Source organism: Ambystoma mexicanum, chromosome 12 (genome assembly GCF_040938575.1).
Source record: "Ambystoma mexicanum isolate Mex_15411 chromosome 12, UKY_AmexF1_1, whole genome shotgun sequence".
In the NCBI taxonomy this organism is placed as follows: Eukaryota; Metazoa; Chordata; class Amphibia; order Caudata; family Ambystomatidae; genus Ambystoma; species Ambystoma mexicanum.
This window is the reverse complement of record NC_090936.1, coordinates 468,147,669-468,174,190: the sequence shown is the minus strand read 5'-3', so window position 1 is coordinate 468,174,190 and position 26,522 is coordinate 468,147,669. Positions and strand designations below refer to the sequence as shown.

At 45.0% G+C, this 26,522-nt stretch overlaps 1 protein-coding gene across 5 annotated transcripts in view; it reads right to left on the bottom strand.

Moving 5' to 3' along the window:
* The window catches only part of SVOPL (SVOP like), a 366,808-nt gene that overhangs the window by 112,073 nt on the left and 228,213 nt on the right, over positions 1–26,522 (bottom strand). For all 5 annotated transcript variants that reach the window (XM_069628739.1, XM_069628741.1, XM_069628742.1 and 2 more), the window contains 2 exons: positions 10,060–10,185; positions 735–863 (listed from right to left, as the gene is read on the bottom strand). In XM_069628739.1, the coding sequence (XP_069484840.1) occupies positions 735–863; positions 10,060–10,185 (255 nt within the window). The remainder of the gene's footprint in view (positions 1–734; positions 864–10,059; positions 10,186–26,522) is intronic.

Sequence of the window (26,522 nt, the reverse complement as noted above, 5' to 3'; positions counted from 1 at the left end):
TACTTATGCTCCCTAGAGGTGCACCTAACGCTTTGATTCCTATGGAAACTGGTTTGTGTCCTGTAGGGAACATGGTATCTATGAAGCCCGTTATGTATTGGCTAATGCTATGGCATACCCCAGTACTAATTACATTATTTGAAGAATTGATCCACTTGATTAACTATGAAGCGGGTATGGGATTACCGTGGGTTTCGTTTGTCAAAAAGTCTCTGCATGTTATAGAGGAGTATGAATTATGGCAGCACCCCAAAAATTACAGAAAAGCTACTTATATCTGGGTGGAAGAGCTATTTCTAGCTCACTCTAGATCGAAAAGGGAGGAAGCCTGTAATCTTTAAAAATTAGACTCCGGCTACTGAAAATATGGTATTACCCAAACTGTTCGTTTACAATTGTTCGAATGAACAATTGACCGAATTTAAAGGGTCACAATTGACCTTTTCACAATTGATATATATATATATATGTATATGGGTTTTGGGGGGTTTGGCATTGGGCGGGGGGTTGTGGGGGGTTTCCCCCCACATATATGTTACAATTGACCTTCACAATTTCACAATTCGGTCAATTGTGAAAAGGTCAATTGTAATTCGAACAGTTGTAAAACAAACAATTCGTATACAACCCAAAATATAACCCATTTTTACAGTCTCCACAATACTCATGAGACCCAAAGACTCTGATCCATTTGAGTGCGGAAATGTCTGAGAACATAAGACAGCGGCTCTTACCGTTGGGGGTTCTTTCAGTACACCTTCCGGCAGGGCAGAGCGATTGACCTTGGCGATCCATTTTAAGGTGTTCATGGCAGCTTGGTTATTTCCAACAGAGATATTGAAACGTGCAGATTCTGGAATAAACTGTAAATACACAACATGAGGGCGAGTCACAATGGCCTAGGCAATGACCTTGCATGGCCATTAGCAGGAAAGCTGGAGCGCATTGCACAATGTGGGGGTTCAGTAAAAGTGAGTTTCAGTGCATCCACAATGCATGGGCCCCCTTGTAGGAAGAGCGGTATCAAGCCAGTTGGTTGGCATTGCACCTCTGGTAGAAAATGCTTGCTGCCATTACAGCAAGAAACAATGGATTAATACTAGCATTTCCATTCGCACCGATTGTAGAACAACAACAGGTGGACCATTCTTTAGCAGTAATGCCTAAAGATGGTGCTAGCTACCACTGGAAATAGGATCTGGTAAAAAACAACCTGGAATAAACTAGACAATATGCATATCTTAATCTGGCCCTGTACAGCAGCAAGATTCTGTCACCCACACGTAGAAGGAATCTGACATCCAAGTACCTAGGACTGGAAACCATTGCACATTTCCCTACTGCTTCTGCCTTGTTATAAGGAAGTCTCCTTTTTTCCTTTAGATTACCATAATATATGAAAAAAAGCCATGCATGATTTTGAAAGAAACTTGAGACAAACACTTGTTCTGTGTTATGGATTGTAGGCTGCATAAACAGCGGGGGATGTTTTTTCTGAATAACTTTGCACTAAAATGAACTTTTTGTCCTGAAGATGGGTCCTTAATTAACTGTACACGAGAGTACAGTATAACACAGACCGAGAGCCGAAATACGTGTCGACAACTTGAATATGAAAACCTGACTTATTCTGTGCTCTTCAGAATAGAAAAGATACCATGTACATCAATGTGTCCTGATAAAATAGTAGAAATATCACTATTATACTAACCCCCAGTCACAACGCTCTTTTATGTGTAACATGTGCTGCATGAATCATGTTTTTCTTTATTTAGCAACTATGTTATCTAAACACTATGGGCCTCATTATAAGGTTTGCGGAATAGGGTAACGGGCTCCACTAATGGAGGCGGACACGTTAAACCCATTCCGCAAAATTACGAGGTTCCCTCGCGGGACTTGGTAAGGATGCCTGGTAAAACCAGGCGTCGTTACCGGGTCCCGCGAGGGGACCAGGGAGCTAACAACGGGCCGGTCGTAATCGGCCCGTTGTTATCTCCCTGCACCCATTCCCATTGAGCCCTATGGGGGCTCAAATGGGAATGGGGAAGGTCTGGGCCTGGGTTCCCTGTAGGGGGAATTACTGGGCTCTCCAAACTCGGAATGGCCTGGTAATTCCCCATTCAGGGAACCCGGACCCAGATCCGGTTTTGGTGGCAGCCGTGCCGCCAATAGCGGCATGGCTACCGCCAAAGCCGTAATGAGGGCCTATATGTATACGAGTTGAATCTCAATGTTGTTGTTCTGTTGATCACTTTGACCCATTGACGAAGCTGTTTCTAAGGCTTTTTTATACACTCTATAAAAAATAAAAATGTTTTTTTGGAATACAAAAACAGGGGAGTAATAGTATTATCCCTCTCAAAAAACCAGAAGCATAAATAATAGCTGATGGTTATGTAATCCGGGAAGGGTAAAGCATTTAGTGCCCTCTACCGAGTAAGGGAGGGGTAACCAGTCTCCTATTTTCTGACTCAGGTCTACACTCTTCCACACTTGAGCCTGGTCCCCCAACAAAAAATAAATTTGTGGAAGTACCCAATAGATGACCGTGTAATATCACTTGTCCCAACAAGACTGGATTACTCAAACAGTTTTTACCCAGATCTCTTGAAATACCTCAGGGAAAAGCTTTAAAGAGCACACACCTCAGCAGCCAGACTACTCCATAGAATGAAAACGTTCAAACACACCACTTCTGCACTCCACTGACTCCCCATAAAAAAAAAATAAGAAAAAGATACACTTCAAAACCCTTGGCATTGCCCACCACATGTACCATGTAGCGGGCCCAGCTTGCTTCAGAAGGCTTTTTCAACATTATACACCTCATCCTGGACTCTTGCATGGAGTGGTGCTGCCCTAGTCCTTGTTCTCTACTTCAGAAAGAAAGGACGAGACCCCCTTTCTCCATGCTGTCTGCCAAACTTCGGAATTCCCTGCACAAATATCTCTGCATGGAAGTGCACCACCAGACAATCAGGAAACAACGAAACACGGCTATTCAACTAAGCAATTTGAATATACAACAAACACAGCTCAACCCAACTAAAATTTCCGGCTTCCATATACCTCCATTTAGAAAAAGCATATATAGGCGCTTATTCGTCCAATCAACCTAACTCTCAACAAATGAGAAACTAAGAACACACAAGAAATCTCTCAACGCTTACTCCATTCCTCCTTTCCACCTAATCCTCCCTCACTAATTATTCCCAGCATGTTACACAACATCCACACCCCTGAGCAGGGATCTGCAACTTGCGGCTCTCCAGGTGGACTACGAATCCCTTTGTCCCTTGCTATTTGGTATGCTGGGTAGGGCTGATGGGAGCTGTAGTCCAAACCATCTAGAGAGTCAATGGTTGCAGACCCCTATCCCATAGGAACCTCACGATATAGCACAATACACACAGACTCCTACCCTATTTTTTCCCTATCAACCCTCCAATCTACTTCATCTATGGTTATCCCCCTAACACCGGGTCTACCCTTAAAGGTAGAACGCCCTGGGGTACCCTCCACGCTCAAACACACTAGAACTCAGCAAATTCTGTGCACCATAGGTGCTCCCAACCTGCACTCATTATCATCCAGCCTTTCTGCTGCTTGCCTACTCTATCCTCCTAACAAAACCTCATCCCACCTTTTTCTGCAGAACCACGCACATGGAGGGCAACATTGCCAGAGGGCACCATACAGGACTGCCTTATCTTACCTTAGGTTGTTAGCTTTCCACCACCGATGTAGCCATTCCATTATGCTCTAAATCGCAAGTATTAATATCCCCATTATTGACACTTAATTTATCAACAGAAGTATGAAGGGTGGAATCCTGCCGGAATTTGAACCTGTGAACTGCAGGTTAAAAACATTTCAGTAGTGCATGCATAACTCACTGAGCTACCAGAATGCTCTACCTACAGAGGCACACATGTGGAGTCTTATGTAAATTGGTATCAATACAGTGGGAAGATACTAGGGATCCTATGGGAATGGAAAATCACTAGGAAAAGGCAGACCCATTACAACATCTATGTTATAAGATTGTCCTAGACGAGTAAGTCTCTTCCAGGTCTTTCATAGCAAATCCCACAGGAATCCACCAGTTTTTTTTTTTTTATTGTTGTTTTTGATGATAGATCTTTACAACATCCAATTTGTCTTCAAACATAAAATTCAAATTTCAAAATACATATGAAACATGTTTCTTCAATGTATAACACAGTTATTCTTAAAAATATTTCTACCAACATAATAAAACAGCATATATAAATCTAAATTCAAGCACTACAAGTCCAAACAGTATCGGAAGAAGCTGTCAATATACTTGGGCTCACTTAGATAAAACATTTACAAATTTCACATCTTTTTCTATTCTTTACTATAATTCTCAACACAATCGAGTTTTTTTTCAATACTTTGTAGGAGTTTGACTAGTGCAAGTATAAGTGAAATCCTGTTTCCCCACATGCATTCTACCCATAGCGTTTCTGGGGGAATTCCCATGGTGCCAAATAGGAATTTGCCCAAATATTTTTGTCTATCTTCCTCAAAAGAAATACAGTATAATACTAGATGTTTCAAGGATTCATTTACATCACTCATACAAAATCTACAATTCAAGTTAAACTCCTCGTTTTTGTTATGTTTCCAACATTTCATGCGGTCTTTCGTTAACAGTAAATTAAACTTGAATCGCATGTACGTTGCTCTTATCAGATTACTAGGTACCTGCCTAATATGTAGTAGTATTGGTTTTTGGTTATGCCTAAATTTAGAGTATTCTTCATACGTTTTATATTGTCCAATTAAATCAGATGTATTTGCCCAATCATAAATATATAGGTTTTTTTTTTACTATTTGAGGCAAGGTAGCTAGGTCTGTTGTACTTTGCGCAATCAAATCCAATACCTGTTGTATCTCCTTGTAAGACTTCTGTAAGGAATCAGGTTTGCCCCTCTTAATCATAACCGCTAAATCTTCATATAGCGAGTTTTCCATTGGTTGGAGAACTTTAGCAAAGTTTGCCAACCTGCGCCATATCATTTTTGACGCCAAAGATGTAAGCCCCAATTCATGAATTATTATGGGATTTGGCATCGAAAGGGGCAAGAGTAATACCTTTTTCCAAATCATTCCCTGTACGGAATTTAGAATATGCCCCATCGCTAGTGTGCATAAATCTAATCCATATAATATAATTGCCTCTACTTTAAGCAGGTAAAACTCTATTAGTGGGATAAGAGAGAATCTACAAAGCTTACGATGGATAATCTTCATTTGTGCTATAAGTGGCAATGCTTTAATTGATATTGCTTTTTGCCATTTTTTCAGTGAATCAAAGTTCGTTAAGTTATATCCCAAGTAAGTCAACCCTAGTGAACGAGGAATCATGTTTCCATTGATTAGCCATTTAAATGATATTGTTTTCCTTTTGTTAGAGAAAATCATTATATTCGATTTTCCAGGGTTGACTGCCAAGTTGTGTTTTTCACAGTAGCCATAGAACAGATGTATTTTGTTTTGTAGTCCAAATGGCGTGCGATCTAAAAGAATGATATCATCGGCAAAAACCAGCCAATGTATGCTTAGATGTCCCAATTTTACAGCAAAGCTATTCGATTGTTCCCACAACTTATCTATATCTGCTAGATACAAATTAAACAGAGTGGCCGCGAGGTTACAGCCTTGTTTCACCCCAATAAACGTATTTATTGGGTCAGTTAGCCGACCCGTACCATCAATTCTTACGCTATAACTGGTGTTACTATGGAGCATGGCTATCATTGTTATTATATGCACTGGGATCTGCCATTTGTGCATCTTTGCCCACAATATTTCTCTAATCACACAGTCAAACGCTGAGGACAGGTCCACCAATGCCATATATATTGGACCATTAAGTTCTCCTCTTGAGCTCTTTAATAAGTGCGCAAGAATAGTTGCATTCAGTTGTGTTCCCATGCATTTTCTAAAGCCTGTTTGAAAGCGTGAGAGGATACGTAGAGACATTATAGATGCATTCAGTTCTCTGAGAAGTAAACATGCGAAAATTTTTGCGGGAGTATCTATCAAAGCTATGGGTCTAAAGTTTTTTGGGTCAGCTGTTCCTCCTTTTTTATGTAGGGGAATAATTAAAGCAGATGTCCAGGAAGCTGGTAGTTTCTTTGTTTTAAAGATGATATCAAAGCTGCGCATTAAGTGAGCTGCCCAAAATTTTGGATCATCCTTCAACAGGCATGGAGGAATTCCATCCGGGCCCGCTGCTTTTGAAAACTTTAGATTCGTAATCACTGACTCAATTGTTTCGATGTCCCATGGACAACTGTGGGGCAGTAATGATACCTTTACCTCGTACTTAAGTGACCTGAACTTATCTGGTAATACATATTTGTTACTATAAAATTCAGTCCATAGGTCGCCACTCACTGTAGAGCATTTCTCTGCTTGGCTTCTTTCCATAGGATCTCTTAGTATAGCCCAGATTTCGCGTGTTTTCCTACCTATCATGAGATTAATCATATTTTGATTTTTTCTCAGATAGGCATTGAATTTAATAGTTTTGATGTCCTGTTTATATTTAGTCATAATTAATTTTTTCCTATACGTTACTTGGTCAAAATGATTGGTGTAGTCCCTTGCCAGAATTCTAATTTCAGCGTTTTTCTCTCTTTTTCTTTTCATTATCTCAAAATTATGACGTCCAACTAGATCTGTAGATGTGTCTTGCTTGTTTCCAGTGACTATCTGACTGAGGTGGTGGTGAATCATATTCTCATTCATGAGATCTAATGATCTACATTCTTCCGTTGACAACAGCTTGGGATTATATTTTAATATATCACGACTGACTAGGCTGTTCAAAGACCTGCACGTTTTCAAATTCCACTTTATTGATAGCATCTGTCTGTCGGATTCAGGTAACACCAATGGTTTGTACGTAGAATATGTACCAAATTTACAACTCATAGTACATGTCAAAATCGAGTGATCACTCAGGGCAGACATTTCTATTGTACAAGGCAAAGCCATCGTGGCTAGTGTTTTTGAGGTGACAAAATAGTCAATCGAGGAATTATATATTCCCCTAGACCAGGTAAATTTTGACCCATAATTTGCAAAAGGAATAACTTGCATATCCCATTCTTTAAAAAAGTCTGACCATAACTGGCCCCTCTCACTCGACAAATTTGCATACTGAACATTTTGACCTTCATCTTCCAGATTTTTTTGTATGAGAGTGGAATTGAAATCCCCACCCACAATAATTTCGATGTTGGGCATTTCATCCACCACCTCCAACAATAAAGCATTCAGTCTTTCAAGAATACCATCAATGTGTGTTCCATTTGGGTTCCAGTATAAGCCTATTATCAACAATGGAACATTCTGATTACTCCTTGACATTACAATAATAGCTAGCATCTCCTCGGAGCAATATAACTTCCTTATTTCCACATTATATACCAAGGAGACATAAATGGCAAGGCCGCCCTTTGGACGTCCAAATATGCCCTTTTGAGCATGACTAAAAAAGCTTGTAAATCCCTCCATAGGAATATCTATGGTGGCCATGGTTTCTTGTAGGATAGTGATTGCTGGACGATTCTCGCAATCTAGCATCCTAAACCACGACTTTAAGTTTTTAAAGCCACAACAATTCCATGATTTTACTAAGAAGGAATTGTTTTATGATTTGTCATCTCCTGGGGTCTCTTTACGGATTGATTTCATCAAAGGTTCTAGCCATGCTAGACTTTTTATGATTTGTTCCACAGACTCAGCTTGTGAATTTACCTTTGCCTGCAACATTGTAATTTGATTGTCATTATATTCACTTTTTGTATTTTGCTGTCTTTCTATTTCTTGAAAGTCAAGGAACTCGGTTGCATCATCCATTGAATAGAAGTCAAATAACTTATAACCCAGATACTCCAAGTCCCCATAATGGGTCCGAATCAGGGAGGCAATTATAGGTGATTTAAACTTGCATATCATCCGGTAGTTACATGAGGAAGGTAATTTTATCCAGTCGATATCATTTGATACCAAGTTACGAAGAGCCGGGATTTGGCAAAAAATCTTCATTACTGCACCACGATTTAAACTAGGATTGTCAAGCACTACTTTGTCAGCCCTCCAACTTAGCACAGTTTTCATTTCCACGGGAATATCTTTTGGGGAAACTGCCTTTCCGATTTTTTCTATCTCATTGAATTTTTCCTTTTCTGATAGTGCTGGAAGGGGTGCCTCTTGGGCCCCTTTCATGAGATAAGCGTCTTTATCCATAGTCGGTAAAGCGTTGCCATCGTCATTTTTATCTTGAGCACACATGTCTATATTCTTTGTATTAAAAGCCTCCTTCTCTACTATGCCCTTTGATTCTTTAGGCATAGTAGAGAAGTGGGACATCTATGTTATAAGATTGTCCTAGACGAGTAAGTCTCTTCCAGGTCTTTCATAGCAAATCCCACAGGAATCCACCAGTAATTACAAAACTCCTTTGAAACATTGTTTTGAATTAGGCTGACCTCAGATTTCTTATCTAGATGAAGAGGGCAATGTGATGATTTTTTACATGTATTTGGTTGAACCGTTTTAAATAAATCAATACATTGTAATCAAATAACAAACAACACTAAACACTTGTTATCAATGTAATGCACCATGTCAGTAAAGGACAGCAAGCAAAGCACTGTGATAATTGATTACATAGTCAAGACACAATACAAACCTCCTCAAACATTTCCATGTTAAACACATTCTGAAGAGTTTATTTTTAACTTTGTCATTCACTTCCCAGGATTTAGTGCAAACTAAAAAAAATCTGGGCTGATGTCCATTCCATACATAGAGACCATGTATCCTCTTCCAGCGACTTCTCGTTATACTCCAAAGTTCATGAACGATACATATTCTCTTGTACTCAAATCCTATGTGACGTATTAGAGGTTTTAAATATACAATAGTATTTACTTCCAAATATAAATGACAATGCTGATTTGTATTGGATCTGTGGCTCCACGCATCCATACCCTCTCCAGCAGACAGTTAGTTAAGCCTAAATGTAAAACCATAGCCATTTTATATCAGGGTATGATATACACTTTAGATAAAATTGAAGATGTTGGTTATTATTAGGCAATATACCTTAAGTATTATTCATGTGATTTATTTTCCTCCAGATGCATCATAATTTACTTATTTATCATTCTTTGAAATCTCAATCCATATAGATTTAATTTCTAACCTATTTTGAAACATTGTACCCTCTACATTCTATAGCTGTTCCATACATCACCATCTCCAGCATGGATTCCAGTATGGAAAAGAAGCTTGGACGGCACCAACCCATGGTGCAAGCCAGAAAAGCTATTTGGGGTTTAAGGGACACCATTCCCCCAGACAATGCATTTTGAGATCAACCACCAAGACAGGAAGCAACTCCCTGCAAGGGTCAGCCTGCACGCCCCCCGTGAGATGACAGAATGCATAGGGTGGTATTGATGACAACGTATGCTTCGGAGAGATGCAAAAGGCTGAGTAGTGATACCTCACCCATTTTTAGGGTCTGTAATCGGACAATGAATACTTTAAACATGCTCTATTTCAGTATTTACCAAGGGTGTTATTTTGATCATCACTGCGGCCTCAGTTGCCTTCCCCATAAGGAGAAAGTATGACATATGGTTGAGTATTTGCAAACTGAAGGTGTCAAGAAGAGACACCCAATCATAAAAAGGGGAGATGCACCTCCAAAGACCAGAATTCTCCAACAAGGGTTGGGGAGTGGGGGGGGGCGAGGGGGCGGAGGGGGCCTTCATGCGGTGCAAAAGAAGGTAGACACATACAATTGTGTGCACATTGGGCATGTGACATGGTCCAAGTGCATTATGGACATATGAATGGAATTCTAGTATATCAGAAAGTGGACATTCAGGGGAGGTAAAAGAAAGCAGTATGTGGAAAACAAAGAGCAGGACCAGGTTAAAATATGTGTTGCCAAGTATTAGAGGGTGTGATTGATTATCTTGAAGTTATATGTATCCACTCACCTTAAACACAAGAATCAGGATGATGCCAGGGATGGATGCCACCCGGATGAGCCAGCGCCATCCTATGGTTGGGTTTATGACCGATCCTAGCCCAATGATCAACAAGGAACCAGCCAGCCAGAAGACCTATGGAAAAAAAATAAATCACACAACAGCAAGTGAATTGTAAGCCATCTGTAGACGAAGCTCTACCAGCAACGAGAAAGGAAACTCCCCAACTGGCAACCCACATTACATTAATGGAGATTACATGGCAGATACAGGTGGTAGATGTTCGAGATCTACACAGCTTCCTGAATTACTCAAACATGCAACTGGGAGAGTTCTTTCAAATTCTATTGTGTTCAGGCTTCTACACAGTAGGGACTCGGTACCTGAAAATGGGCTTGCGATATGTTCAGCAAGTTTTAGTATACCTAGCATTTCTTCAAATGTTCCTGATTTTTTTAAAGAAAAGAAGTTTATCCAAACTGAATCCAGCTTTTTCAGTTTTAAATTCACCATGTTATTTCTGCCAAGTGGACTCATGGCGAGTAAGAAGCTCTTTAATACTGCCCTGAATTATTCTATCCAAAGGGTTATTGTGGGGTTGGCGCTTTTTCTTCAGCTTATACCCAAATAGATAAGGCGAGCTTGCACCAGATGCCAACACAGTAATAGTACAGTTTAAATCCGGGTATTCTGTCACGCATTAGGTTTTTCGATTCACATTGAACACCAATAGTCAATTAGACCTTGGAAGGATGAGCGGCTGAGCCAATCTTGCAAGGGTCGTCGATTGGTCACCGCAGTGAGACCTGGATTGTACAGTGTGCGATGTAAACCACTCCGTACCAGGAAAGGCTGCTTGCCTGTAACACGTTCTGCGGCGTGGTCACATAAGCACATATGCAAAGGATCACATGCTGCGACCACCATTCCATGGTGGCCTCTGGTGGACTTGTTCCCACTGGGTCCATGGATAATGATCTATGTTGACTTGCAAATGCAGCGTTCCAAGAATAAGGAAACTCAGCCTACAGTTTTCATACTTTTCCACACTAGACTCATAGCATAACTAAGATGCCAGTACACTATTGAGGACAATATCTTAACTCCAAATAAAGAGCCAGAGCGGGTGCCGTGTAGATATTTCAAGAATTCAGCGCTGTCACTTTCACGCCAGGCACTTACATACTGCGGGTCTGCTGCACTGGGGCTGCACCATCTTTACAGCTTGGCTGACACTTTCACCCCAGGCACTTACTTACTGCGGGCCTGCTGCACTGGGGCTGCACCATCTTTACATCTTGTCTGTCACTCGGGTGTCGGGCTGCACCATCTTTACATCTTGGCTGTCACTTTCACGCCAGGCACTTACTTACTGCGGGCCTGCTGCACTGGGGCTGCACCATCTTTACATCTTGGCTGTCACTTTCACGCCAGGCACTTACATACTGCGGGTCTGCTGCACCAGGGCTGCACCATCTTTACATCTTGGCTGTCACTTTCACGCCAGGCACTTACATACTGCGGGTCTGCTGCACCGGGGCTGCACCATCTTTACATCTTGGCTGTCACTTTCACGCCAGGCACTTACATACTGCGGGTCTGCTGCACCGGGGCTGCACCATCTTTACATCTTGGCTGTCTCTTTCACCCCAGGCACTTACTTACTGCGGGCCTGCTGCACCGGGGCTGCACCATCTTTACATCTTGGCTGTCACTTTCACCCCAGGCACTTACATACTGCGGGCCTGCTGCAGTGGGGCTGCACCATCTTTACAGCTTGGCTGACACTTTCACCCCAGGCACTTACTTACTGCGGGCCTGCTGCACTGGGGCTGCACCATCTTTACATCTTGTCTGTCACTCGGGTGTCGGGCTGCACCATCTTTACATCTTGGCTGTCACTTTCACGCCAGGCACTTACTTACTGCGGGCCTGCTGCACTGGGGCTGCACCATCTTTACATCTTGGCTGTCACTTTCACGCCAGGCACTTACATACTGCGGGTCTGCTGCACCAGGGCTGCACCATCTTTACATCTTGGCTGTCACTTTCACGCCAGGCACTTACATACTGCGGGTCTGCTGCACCGGGGCTGCACCATCTTTACATCTTGGCTGTCACTTTCACGCCAGGCACTTACATACTGCGGGTCTGCTGCACCGGGGCTGCACCATCTTTACATCTTGGCTGTCTCTTTCACCCCAGGCACTTACTTACTGCGGGCCTGCTGCACCGGGGCTGCACCATCTTTACATCTTGGCTGTCACTTTCACCCCAGGCACTTACATACTGCGGGCCTGCTGCAGTGGGGCTGCACCATCTTTACATCTTGGCTGTCCCTTTCACGCCAGGCACTTACTGAGAGCCTGCTGCACTGGGGCTGCACAATCTTTACATCTTGGCTGTCCCGTTCACGCCAGGCACTTACTTACTTCTGGTCTGCTGCACTGGGGCTGCACCATCTTTACATCTTGGCTGTCCCTTTTACGCCAGACACTTACCTACTGCGGGCTTGCTGCACTGGGGCTGCAACATCTTTACATCTTGGCTGTCACTTTCCCCCCAGGCACTTACTTACTGCGGGTCTGGGGCTGCACCATCTTTACATCTTGGCTGTCACTTTCCCGCCAGGCACTTACTGCGGGTCTGCTGCACTGGGGCTGCACCATCTTTACATCTTGGCTGTCCCTTTCACGCCCAGGCACTTACTTACTGTGGGTCTGCTGCACTGGGGCTGCACCATCTTTACATCTTGACTGTCCCTTTCACCCCAGGCACTTATTTACTTCGAGTCTGCTGCACTGGGGCTGCACCATCTTTACATCTTGGCTGTCACTTTCACACCAGGCACTTACTTACTGCGGGCCTGCTGCACTGGGGCTGCACCATCTTTACATCTTGGCTGTCCCTTTCATGCCAGGCACTTACTTATAGCGGGTCTGCTGCACTGGGGCTGCACCATCTTTACAGCTTGGCTGACACTTTCACCCCAGGCACTTACTTACTGCGGGCCTGCTGCACTGGGGCTGCACCATCTTTACATCTTGTCTGTCACTCGGGTGTCGGGCTGCACCATCTTTACATCTTGGCTGTCCCTTTCACGCCAGACACTTACCTACTGTGGGCTTGCTGCACTGGGGCTGCACCATCTTTACATCTTGGCTGTCCCTTTCACCCCAGGCACTTACTTACTGCGGGTCTGCAGCACTGGGGCTGCACCATCTTTATATCTTGGCTGTCACTTTCACACCAGGCACTTACTTACTGCGGTCCTGCTGCACTGGGGCTGCACCATCTTTACATCTTGGCTGTCCCTTTCACGCCAGGCACTTACTTACAGCGGGTCTGCTGCACTGGGGCGGCACCATCGTTACATCTTGTCTGTCACTTTCCCCCCCAGGCACTTACTTACTGCGGGTCTGGGGCTGCACCATCTTTACATCTTGGCTGTCACTTTCACGCCAGACACTTACATACTGCGGGCCTGCTGCAGTGGGGCTGCACCATCTTTACATCTTGGCTGTCCCTTTCACGCCAGGCACTTACTTACTGCGGGTCTGCTGCACTGGGGCTGCACCATCTTTACATCTTGGCTGTCCCTTTCACGTCAGGCACTTACCTATTGTGGGCTTGCTGCACTGGGGCTGCACCATCTTTACATCTTGGCTGTCCCTTTCACCCCAGGAACTTACTTACTGCGGGTCTGCTGCGCTGGGGCTGCACCATCTTTACATCTTGGCTGTCACTTTCACGCCAGGCACTTACTTACTGCGGGCCTGCTGCACTAGGGCTGCACCATTTTTACATCTTGGATATCCCTTTCACGCCAGGCACTTACTTACTGCAGGCCTGCTGCACTGGGGCTGCACCATCTTTACATATGATAGGTTATTTTTATGATATATGATAGGTTATTTATAACGCGCTTAATACCCAGAGGTTTCTAAGCGCGGACCCAGGGATCGAACCTGTGTTGCTTCGTGTCATCTTGTTTCCAAGTCGAGCACGCTGCCGCTGAGCTATCCTCCTTGGCTGTCCCTTTCACGCCAGGCACTTACTTACTTCTGGTCTGCTGCACTGGGGCTGCACCATCTTTACATCTTGGCTGTCCCTTTCACGCCAGACACTTACCTACTGCGGGCTTGCTGCACTGGGGCTGCAACATCTTTACATCTTGGCTGTCACTTTCCCCCTAGGCACTTACTTACTGCGGGTTTGGGGCTGCACCATCTTTACATCTTGGCTGTCACTTTCACGCCAGGCACTTACTGCGGGTCTGCTGTACTGGGGCTGCGCCATCTTTACATCTTGGCTGTCACTTTCACCTCAGGAACTTACTTACTGCGGGTCTGCTGCACTGGGGCTGCACCATCTTTACATCTTGGCTGTCACTTTCACCCCAGGCACTTACTTACTGCGGGTCTGCTGCACTGGGGCTGCACCATCTTTACATGGCTACCCTGGGGTCCTGTCTGTGGAGGAGGCAGTGGTAGTTGCGGGCGGGGATGTGGGGTCTGCGCTTCAGGCTGCTGGGATCAGCCTCTGTGGACATCCTGCGCAGGGGGGGCGGCAGCATCTACCCGCAGCCCACTACCACCACTCACTGCAGGGGGGGCAGGAGGGGACTCTTGTGGGGTCCCTGTGGGACTCCCTTTGACCCTTGACTGTCAAGGGTCACATAATGAACAAACAGAACCACTCCCCGACGTTTGGTCTGTCGTCCCATTGACACCCAAGAAAGAATCCGAGAACGGCAACAACAAAAAACAATGATATTTGTTGACGGGCTGGCTGGGCAGCTCCACCCTGCAGTTTGACAACGCGAGAGGTGTTTCACGTGCTGCACTCTCGATGGATGGAAAACAAGTTTGAAGATTTTGTGCAAAGGAGAGCCAAACAAACGGGATCCAGACACTACCTGGGGTAACAAGCATTGCTTCGTCAAATAACTATTATACGGAACGTTTTCAATGATTATAACAATTAATTTTGATATATCCTTTTTAGAATTGCGCCGGAAGTGCTGTTTTGCTCGATATGCTGTTGCTTGCGAGACATTGATATCCAGAGGCGAAGTACGAGTGACAACATGGTTGGCCCCTCCCGCCCCAACTACAAATAAGCCAGCAGGGCGCACCAGGAAGAGCACTGGGCGGAAGCGCTGTTTTGCTAGATACGCTGTTGCTGGCGGCTGGCGAGACACTGATATCCAGAGGCGGATCCGAGCGACAACGTGGTTGGCGTCCTGCTTTGGATACTACTGACTGTTGCACGTTGATAAGCGTTGAAACATTGACTGTTTGTATGGACTGTAAGAGCACGTAGTAGATCTTACATCTTTTCTTGCTTACTCTGTTATTAGGTTGGCGAAAATAAGGTTGGCCCCTCCCACCCCAACTACGCACTGCGAGTGCGCGCACCTAGACGTGCACCGGAAGTGCTGTCCTGCTGGTGTAGAGGGCTAAAGGGGGCAGAGTTTAAGCTAGCTAGCATCTATCTTTATGATGCGAACGTAATCGGAGTGCTAACAAGAATCTTTCCTCCAACCGATACTGGATGATAAACACCTGAAGGGAGCAGAAGTAGATTTTTTAGGCCGTTTTTTAGCTTAATTGCAACTGCATTTATGGTTTGATACACTTGTGGGTAGCTGAGCCATTATCAACCAGTGGAGGAGCTGAGCTGTTGTGGGCGAAAAAAATATCAGTGGGTAAACATTTGTGAACGCGCACCTACGAGTGAACGGAAATGGAACCTGACTCAGTCGGGCTAACAGAGGAGAACGGCGAAAGAGCAAATGTTACTGCGAGCTCGAACGCCAATATTAACACTAACAGCGATATAACCGATTTACCTGCTTCCTTTGGGTGGGTCCCAGTGGAGCTCATAAATAAACAAACAAGGCAGACGAGTGGATGATAGGTGCACAGCAACTCTCCGGTGAGGGCCTATCCCCGCGGAGGGAACCGTATGTGTACACCTAAAACCATAACTAAAAGTGCTCTTATTAGGGGCAATGGGTGTGGGAAAATAGTAGCAGTCATGACCAACTACTACGCAAAGAAGTGTCCTTTGAACACAGTAAGTGTGAATGAAATGAAAGATGTCATTGATGCCACTGATGTAGTGTACGATACGCCAGAGTCCGCAGCAATTACGATCGTTGATAAAGTGGCTGCGGCGCAAGAGATACTGTGTGAACTCAATGCACTATTGCCATGTCTTGCTACCAAACTAATAGAAACTGTATTCAGTACAACTATACGCCCCAATGACAGCGGGGCCCGCTGAGGTCAGCAAACGGAAAACTGTCCAGACTGAGTTATTCTCACACAAATGATTGCCCAAATTAGCGCTCCCCTAGTTGCGAGCACTCATACACCCAAGTCTATCTTACTTACCCACTCTTCTCCCCTGATTAGCAATCAAAGAAAAGTAAATACTGGCCAATCGAAGACCTACATCGGAGATGCCAGAGAGACTCGAACGCGGACCGACAGGATGACTGATCCAACAACAGCCACCGTCGGTGGCTCGACCGGCAAACTTAACCATACGCAATCATGAGATAGCGGTAGTGCCACAGATATCCCACAGAAGCAGAATAGTTGTAGGCCATGAAAGTGACATATCCATTGTGGTAGAAGAGGTACGAAACACACACAAACAACACGTCCTTAGCCAATGTGACTGCAATCCAATGTAAAAAGAGTAGTCAAATGCAAAGCGAAGAGAAGATAATAATCGAAGAAAGCTTAGTAGAGACACTAGAAGAAGCATGACAAGCTCATGAAATAATAACCACTCATGAGAAAAATGTCACGCCTTGAAACACTTGTGTATAGGCGTGTTATAAATGCCATATCATAGTATATAGACAACCAAGATGATTCTGATATCAGCACGATGAGTCTATCATCCACAGCGATGTCTGAAATATTCGAAAATTTGCTGTCCAGTTTAAATACAAATGTGAAATAATAGAAAAAAAAACTTGATGTGCGATCGTGACAGCTCCATAAGAGCATTAACTGCACCAGAAGGGTGTACAAAGATATTGCCAAGAACACAGAAGAGCGAGGAAAAGAAATACAAGTAGAGATAGACATAGAAGACACACAGGAATTAAGAATGCAAGTAGAAGCTCGAAGCAACCAGAAAAATACACTAGAGGTTATAGAACCCACAACATTAGTGATCCCAAGTACCCTAGTGGCGGAAAACAGGGAAGATTAGAATGTAGCAGAAACAAACACCGTCCAAATACTCCCCACAAGACCAAAAAGAAAAACCCAAACTAAAAAGAAAATAATAGCACAAGCAGTAATGTATACATCTAAAGGACAGATGAAAAGGGTGAACGGACGCATTAATACCAACGAGGCAAATGCATTCAGGATGGTGCAAGATATAGAGGGCACTAATCCTTGTGACGCTATCCCACGCCAGGTACCCAGCCCTCATGATAGGAGGCACTCCCAGATGCTAGAAACCGTGAGGGAGGCTCACCTTGAAGGAGGCACCATTGGCTCTAACCTGAATAGAGCGCTAACTTGCCAAAATGACACTCATAAGTACCTATGTGGCCTCATGAACGAGTCTCGAGAGCAACACAACAAGAAAATAACTCACACCCCCATTGACAGAGTAAAAGCTATAAATAAGAATACAGACAACCAGAATACTGAAGAATGCGGAAGCACCCCGGAGGGAGGCTGAAAAAAGAATGTTCTGAGAGATAGAATGCCAAGAGGGAAATGTAATCACTATACTGGGAGTCCACTAGATTAATAGAAACAACTATCCTTCCTGATAACACACAGAACACCAACGCTACCAAGCAGTTAACGACCAGTGCTACACGTAATGGCATAGAAAGAAAAGGTTTAGCCATGACACAAAAAAAAAGAGTAGGAGACCCTCTCATGGATATCAACTCAGATATAATAAGGGCACTACAGATGAAATCAGTCGCTGAAACCTCAGGGCCATGCGCTCTTCATAATGCAGGGTTCACCACCTGCTGGCAGGTAAGTCCCCAGTAACTCGGGTGGGGACTCTATCAAAGAGTTATACTTCTCCTTTGGTCCCCTGCTGAGTAAGACTTAGCGGCTGGGGATCAAGTTAAGTCTCTTCTTTGCCACCGTCCCAGTCTGGGCCCTGGGACGGTGAAGACCACACAAGCCCCTCATCTGTGCAGGTGGCCCCACCCATGCCGGTGAGACAGAGGAGGCCACCTCCTGCCCAGTTTATTCCCGGGGTGGGATTTTCAATGCACACTCCACCAAATTCACCTGGGACGCCCAACGCGCAAGGCCCATGGATTCAATCTTCTTCATTCCACCTGTCTGAACCCCAAGTGGGCCATATGGCTCCCAGGCCATGCCACTGAGCCTGGGCCACGCTGCTCATGCAGCCCCGGGTCTGGGGAGTCTTCTGCTGAGCCGCGTTCCAATGGCAACCAGGGCTTGACTCCTCTCTGGCCACCTGCTCTGGCCCGAGCAGTCATAGCGGTCTGGAGCCACCCTGTTCAAGCGGCCCCAGATTAGGGGTAATTATTCACTTGGGCTGTCATTATGTACGGCCCGGGCCTTACTCATTTCCTTAGACCATGCAAAAGCTTGGGCTGCTCCAGACACGCAGCCTGGGCTCTGGATACTGCCAGACCCAACTGACATACGCAGCCAGGCTCATAGGATCCATGAGGCTCCAGTGGCCACTTGAGGACATGGCCCCTCACAGAGTACACCTGCTACCTCTGCTTTCTCTCTCCTCTTTGAGTGGTGCTTTCCCAACATTCTCATTGTGACAGGCGCGTCTATTCTACAGTTCCTGGCAGGGGAGACCTGCCGATTATCTTCATTCTTTGAAGGTTCCAGGTGGCCCCTAAAGTCGGGACACCTTAGTACAGTCGCATAAGTTCAGTGCACATAGTAAATCACATACACGTTGATAAATAACTGTTCTTTCAACCCTTGACTGCACGTGTGTGTTATTTGATCTGTCCTATCCTCTCTACTCTTTAATTGACTAACCCAATAATACCTGTGCCTGCCATGAGAACACTGATGCCATTTTCTGGAACATCTGGTTTCTTGTCCATCAATCAGTTTACATAACTACCTACCTGCATGACCTCTGACCCCTTACATCTGAAGACACTGAAAACAATCGGCAGAAGAAACACTGCCACGAGCACACAGAATATCATCTAAAACCGACCCCAAGATGGATCCAGGGTCACTTGCAACCCACAGCCTAGAGGTATCCAGGAGCATGGAGACACCGTTGGGTATGCGCCACCCCTACCATGCATCAGAACTCACCGCAAGGATTATTGCCAAGCATCACCCTCATACCACCTTTCACTGGAGACAGGAATGCCAGCTCAACCCTAAAAGAAACCGTCTACGGTATCAGGTAATATTATCCCCGTATATATGGTCACCGTAAATAATATCGCCAGGAAAAGGTCGCAGCGATATTATATGGGTGACCATATATATGGGGACAGGGTCAAAAAAAAAAAAAAAAAAAAAATATTAATACATTTTAAAAATTTTAAAAAAAGTTTGGGGGTTCCGGGGGTGTCCCCCACATGTTCCATGCAATAATGTTGCCTCAAAAAACGGCCATTTTTCGGCAATATTTTTGCATGGCGCGATTTTTGTGGCGGCATTATTACATGGAACCCCGTCTACCTCCTAAAAGAAACACTACTAATTCAATGAACAGGACAAATGCAAACAACGTGGTCCCAGCCACCAACCCATTATGAAGAAGCCCACAGAGCCCAACGTAAAGCACCGAGATCAACCACAGGAACTGCTGCCTTCTCACTGATGCACCTCCATATCCAAATCCAACACATACACATAGGACTTGTCCAGCAAGACTAACAAATCCACTCTTCGCCGTGGAAACAGGCAACTACCCGGCAGTATTACATGAAGCCATTCCATTGGATAATAAATCTACATCCACCAACTGCAGCAGCACGAGCGACAGCGTAATCGCACTCGTACCTGGAGATGTCGGCAGTTCCACCATTTTACTCTTGGACCACATCCCAGACTGCGAAGCACTCGTGATATACTGCACTCCCTTGCAAGTTTCCACTCTCACTTTTCCATTAATCTTCAGGCCTCCTTCATACAATCTCAGGTCAACAGACCATTTTGCCGACGGCCAACAGGCATCACATTAGCAGGATGGGAGATATCAACCATGGGCTGGAGGACATTAAAAAAAACCATAGTGCTACCAAAACCCTTGAACTCCCCCAACCTAAGCAATTAGAGAGAGATTCCCAGCCATGCTGATGGGACACAACATGGATCAGATATGCTGTAATTGCAATCTCACCAATTAGACATGCAACCGCCTCAGTATTAGGTTCATCATTTTTACCTTCCTGACAGGTCTACAATAATGCATCAAAGCCCCATTCAGAACTATCAGGCCATGGAAGGATATAAAGCTCGTCCAGCTCCCCACAAAACTGGCACTGCCCAAACCCCTCCCCTTCTCACTGCACTAGTCAAACACCTGACCATTAACTCCAGTGAGTCACAAACTCTAAAAGCCCTAGCCCCAAAGAAAACCTTTAACAATTCACAAAAAGGCAAACTACTAGATGGTTCACTGCACGCCTAAACCACCTCAAGAAATAGAATAGGAGGAGAGGGCACATCTGGTGGAACAACCACCTTGAAATGTACCCTTTGTGTACTATTGGTCGCATTGGATATACAGGGCAGGAAAGTGTCATTTCTCATATCTTGGTCTGTAGAATCCTCCCAGAAGGACATGTTAAAAAATAAAAGACCACAAAAACATTGCAGCTTCTAACACACCAACAGGCAAATCACTGCCTCTGTCGCCACTCACTCCAGCCACAAGATCATACAGATGAAAGCCCATCTGATCAGAGAAATAAATAAACAAACGACCCACCAATTCCTAGCCGAGTAAAAGAACAAACTCACAGCAAACATACCATGCCAGACCTGGCCTTCAGAACATTTCTCGAAACCTGGTTGTTCACCAGAGCGCTGCAGGCATATTAGCATGGACACACAGCTGAAGGACCTGAGACTAGGCAGTGCGGCAATCCACGGTGCCTCCAGCACCTGACACCAAGACACAGCTGTTCCACCGCAACTCAGCTGTGGCCAGGACACCATCCTTAACCCTTATCGATCTGACTGGCCCCAGACACCACAGCGACTAGATTACTTAAGACCCTTCCGAACGACCATCATAAAATGCAATTGAGAACAGCAAGCACCCTGCTGCGGAATATTAACGCTACAGGACTGCCGACAGGCTGAGCCTCTTCCACACAGGGCTTTAAGAGCCTCCCAGCCAACTCTCCTTCCCAACTGGTCTCGGGAGGGTAGCTTAGGGGCAATGTGCTCACCTTGGAAGCAAGACGACACGGAGCACCACAGGTTCGATCCCTCGGTCCACCCTTATAAACCTCTGGGTATTAAGTGTGTTATAAATAACCTATCATATCATAACTAACCTCTTCTCCTTTCAATGAGATATTACTCCTACACCACACATGCACACACACACACTCTGCAGCTTTTCGCCTGCTAGTACCACCATCCCCACATTAATCTTTGTGGAGCTCCCTGCATTGCCACCATCTTCAGTCCCCTCAGATACCCACCTCCTCTCATACCCGTGGGCCTCCTGCTATCCAAGTGCTAATAGTCAATTAATAGGGGGTTCTCCCCACCAGGACATTACATACATTCAAGGGTCATTGCCTCAAGGCACATAGAATCATACCAGGACCCTGGTACTTCCGGCCTGCACTCATAAACCCCTCCGTTTAGGACTTTTTAACATGACTCTTCCTCTACTCCGACTAAACTCTTTCCTATCCCTCATTAATTCCAGAATCATGCCCCAAAATGGCAGAAGAGCACTATAAAAACCAGGACCTATAGTACTTTTTGAAGTCCTGGCAAACGTACCTCTTCGTCATAAGGGACATTATAAGAGAATTTCCTAACACCCACAGTGGCAAAAAGAGAGCTGCGGGCAGAGTTCCCAGGAGCTGCAGTTTCCCAAGGAAGTCAGTGGTGCCTTGGCAGAAGCTGTAGCGAGTGCAAAGCAACGATCCGATCCGTTAACCTTTAATTCCAGAAACCTTGAAAACCACTGTGTTCACCTCAGCAATTACTGGGTGACAAAGGATATTCTAGTGAGTGCATGTTTGGGAGCACATGAAATGTCCCTGGATTTCAGTGCGTTGGAATAAATGGGTTGATGGGCGATTGGATGCTGCTGGCTACTGCTTTGATACATAAAGACTTTTTTTTGTTAACACGGATGGGGTTCTCCTGGAATCCTGCAGTCATGTTTGCCCGATTCTTGTCAGTCTACCTTGTGCTGCGTAGGCATGTGCTTGCGGTCACCACAATACCTCCACAATCTGGCGGTTTCCTTGTGCTTCAAATGTTCTTATTGCCTTTCTATATGGGAAATGGTATGCCTTCCTGCATGCCTTCCTGTATGCCTTTCTCTATGCCTTCCTATATGCCTTCCCGTATGCCTTCCTGCCTACATGCCTTTTATATGCCTTGCTCTATGCCTTCCTCTATGCCTTTCTCTATGCCTTCCTGTATGCCTTTCTCTATGCCTTCCTATATGCCTTCCCGTATGCCTTCCTGCCTACATGCCTTTTATATGCCTTGCTCTATGCCTTCCTCTATGCCTTTCTCTATGCCTTCCTGTATGCCTTTCTCTATGCCTTCCTATATGCCTTCCCGTATGCCTTCCTGCCTACATGCCTTTTATATGCCTTGCTCTATGCCTTCCTCTATGCCTTTCTCTATGCCTTCCTGTATGCCTTTCTCTATGCCTTCCTATATGCCTTCCCGTATGCCTTCCTGCCTACATGCCTTTTATATGCCTTGCTCTATGCCTTGCTCTATGCCTTTCTGTATGCCTTCATGTATGCCTTCATGTATGCCTTCCTGTATGCCTTCCTGCCTTCCTATATGCCTTCCTCTATGTCTTCCTATACGCCTTCCTGCATGCCTTCCTAGATGCCCTCCTATATGGGATATTGGGTGAATGTATGTGCCAATTGCTGGAACTCAAGGAACTTTTCTTCACTTTTTATATTTTATTCTAAAGTGTGCTTAACAGTTTAACATTAAACTTTACACACTTCTCATTCCTCAAAGAATAATTAAAGAACCAAATGTGAGATCCGGGAAAAGCAAGGTACCCAGGGCAGCTTCATGAATCCCCCAGAACTTAATGGGGCTGTAAACAATGATACTTGGCTACCCCTTAAACAGCGAAGCCAAACCCCCTGTGTATTAATCACAGAAGGGCCATATACAAACCTATGATTAGTAAACTCTTGCACTCCAAGAGTAAGTGCCTAGTAGACCCCCGACTCTTTATCCTTGCACCCCCCCCCCCCCCGCCCCCACAGCCCCTCTGGTCTAAAGGAAGGCCAACCCCAGGACCAGTAACTGCAAGGCGGGGAAGTTCATTCAGCCGTAATAACATGTATAAACGTCGGATTTTAGATAATACGTAGGGTTGAGGCCGTGCGTAACAAAACCTGCTCGGCTTCACCCCCCGCCCCTCTTTCTAATTCATGATTGCACATATAATCCCACGTGGGCTTTCTTTTCAAATTGACCCATCAGCTGCTCACAAAGCAAAACCCACCAGTGAACAAAAGAAGGGGCTGGGCGCACCAAAAGGTGCGACACCAGTGAGCACCAGCTCCAAGCAGCAGGCAGCCTTTTCATTCAAGGAGCCCGCTTTAACCACGGGCTCCTTTACTGAAAGGTCTGTACTTGAAACAGGAGGAGGGCTGGAGGGCCCAGTCTCTCCTTTTGTTTTCGAGTAATTAGCATCATGCTGGATGATGACTTTTCAGTTACTCGAAACAAAAGGAGAGCTGGCCAGTCCAGCCCTCCTGTTTCGAGTACAGAGACACCAGGCAGCCCGCACTGAACGGTTATGCCTGCTGCTTGCAGGTGTCAGCACTTCCGTTTAGAAAAAAGCAAAGGAACGCCTTTTCTTTTTTCTAAACCGAAGTGCTGACACCTGCAGGAAGCTTGTATAACCGTGCAGTGCGGGCTGCCTGAGGTGCGGCAGGCTGTGGCTAGTCGAGGATGGGCCCCGGCAGGGCCCCTGCTCGGGAGCCATTTTTGGAGACGGCCAGCCCCGGCCCACTTAAACCCCTGCATACAACCCTTGTGTCTATTAGATTAAGCCAGGCATACTGACCCCCCTGAAAGGCGGAGCCCAGTAATGTCCAAATCGGGTGGTCCGTATTAAAGATGCCAACTTATTTTATCATAGCCAACACATAAAGGGAGGGGCTACCCGGCTCCAGTCTGAGGAGAGGACGGTCATCTGACAGCATTTGAAAGGCCCAAGCTCTTGAGGGGTTTGCTGTAAGCCTCCGCATTGCGATATGCTGGCGGACGGTGGGAATGGGATCCAGTCTGTGGCTCCTACGGCGTAGCCTGACTTGGCCTACTTCTTGGTTTAGAGAATTATCATTTAGGCGTAGATTGATATCCAATGTAGCTTTTGGTTTCTGAACACACCAGGGTCTTGCGCAATTCTTCGCCAGGACAGGTTAGGCAGCGGCCACACAATCTTTGCCGTGTTCTCTCAGACTGCCAGAACTATAAATAGCCTTTAGGCGCGTGGCGAACTACTCATGACCGCTAGATGAAGCTCCTCTCCTCCGCACGGAAATCATCTACTGTTTGCACATTAACATTCAATACTTCATTTCTAAATATTAGCACACGCTCACTACCTGGCTGTCGCAGAGAAATCATGACATGCTTTTTACGCTAGCAATATTGTATTCGTTGTTTCCCGTCACTGCTAAGAGCTCGTTGTTTTTCAAACTGTTTAGAAGTCAGACATGATCTACAGAAAACGGAAATAATATAAAACGTATTGCACAATCGCCGAGCAAAGCACCATACCTCACCATTTAGGGTTCCTAAAGCAATCCTCGCGCGGCCTCCGCCATCTTGGAGGAAGCATACGTGAGCAAGTTCCGTGCACTGCTCCCGAGGCCTATCTGAGCTTTGCCGGTGATGGGGCTTTGCGTTGGCCTTAAATCAACGAAAGTTGCCTCGGTTTTTTGAGTTTTATGTCCCGTGATGACAAGCATATCATGGTTCTCTCGAATCTGCAGAGACTGTAGTAATTGGCGACCACGCAACCGCAAACACCCCTCTCAGGTGCCCTAGTAAAAAAGAAACCCACTTTTTGGATTGTTTTGGGATTGCTTCTGGCTTGTTTTCAAGCTGCGGATTTATTTTGCATTTATTTTGGATTTTTTGGGGATTTTTCCAAGCAAGGATTCATTTGTCTTGGGTTGGAGGATTTATTTTGGATTTTTACTGACTTGTTTCTCAGTAAAAACAATCCACTAACACTAATTGGCAGGCACGCATTTTTACAGGATTAATTTTGGATTTTTTGAAAAGCAAGGATTGTTTGGTCCTACATTGGAAGATTTATTTAGGATTTTTCCAAATTGTTTCTCGGTAAAAACAATCCAGTAACTCTAGGCACACATTTTTACTGCATTTAAATGTTGGAATGTTAACCTAGTTTCAACGTTGGTTGCAGTTATTTAGGATTTTAATGTGGTTAAATATTTCGCAGAGTTTATTTATTTTGGATTTTATTGGTGCAATAAAAGTTCCACTGCACTTAACTATTTCTTTATCAAATAATGTCCAGTCGCTAAACTCAGGGTATACACATTTGCAGACATAGGAATAACACTCTATCCATTGTCTTCAGTGGCTTAGTGGCTTTGCCAATGCTTGTTTTAAACGTGGCTTTAGTGGCTTTGCCAATGCTTGTTTTAAACGTGGCTTTAGTGGCTTTGCCAATGCTTGTTCTTCAGTAGCTTTATCAGTGGGACAGAGTCAAATTAGGCACATTAGGTGAATAACCAATGATATACTCTTAAATAGCATTTATACAAGAAATGGGAACAAGAGATACTAAGGGGGTAATTCATAGAATTCGGCGCACAAGTGGCCACTTCTTTGCCTCCGTTTTCCTCAATTGTGGTTTTGTCTGTAACTGGTCTCCTGTGGTGACACTTTGAAGACATCCAAATAAGGTAAGTGGTATCATGAGAAATGCGTGGTGGAGTTATGGTTGCTTTAGGAATCAGAACTGTGAATTTGTGTTGGGGGAGGGGCGGATTGATGGTGTGCTTAGCGCTGCAACCACACTGTCCCTTTAACCGAAGTTTTTTTACTGATTTCCTGTTTTTTTTCTCAAAAAAGTGATATACTCTATTATACCTATGGTATAACTATCCAGGCCCAGTGGGAACTTTGCCCTGGACATGGCTTTGACCATTCCTTGGGCAATAAGTCCACTGAGCATGGGCAGTGGCCATGCATTTTGGTGCCACTTTGCCTGTGGGATGGGAC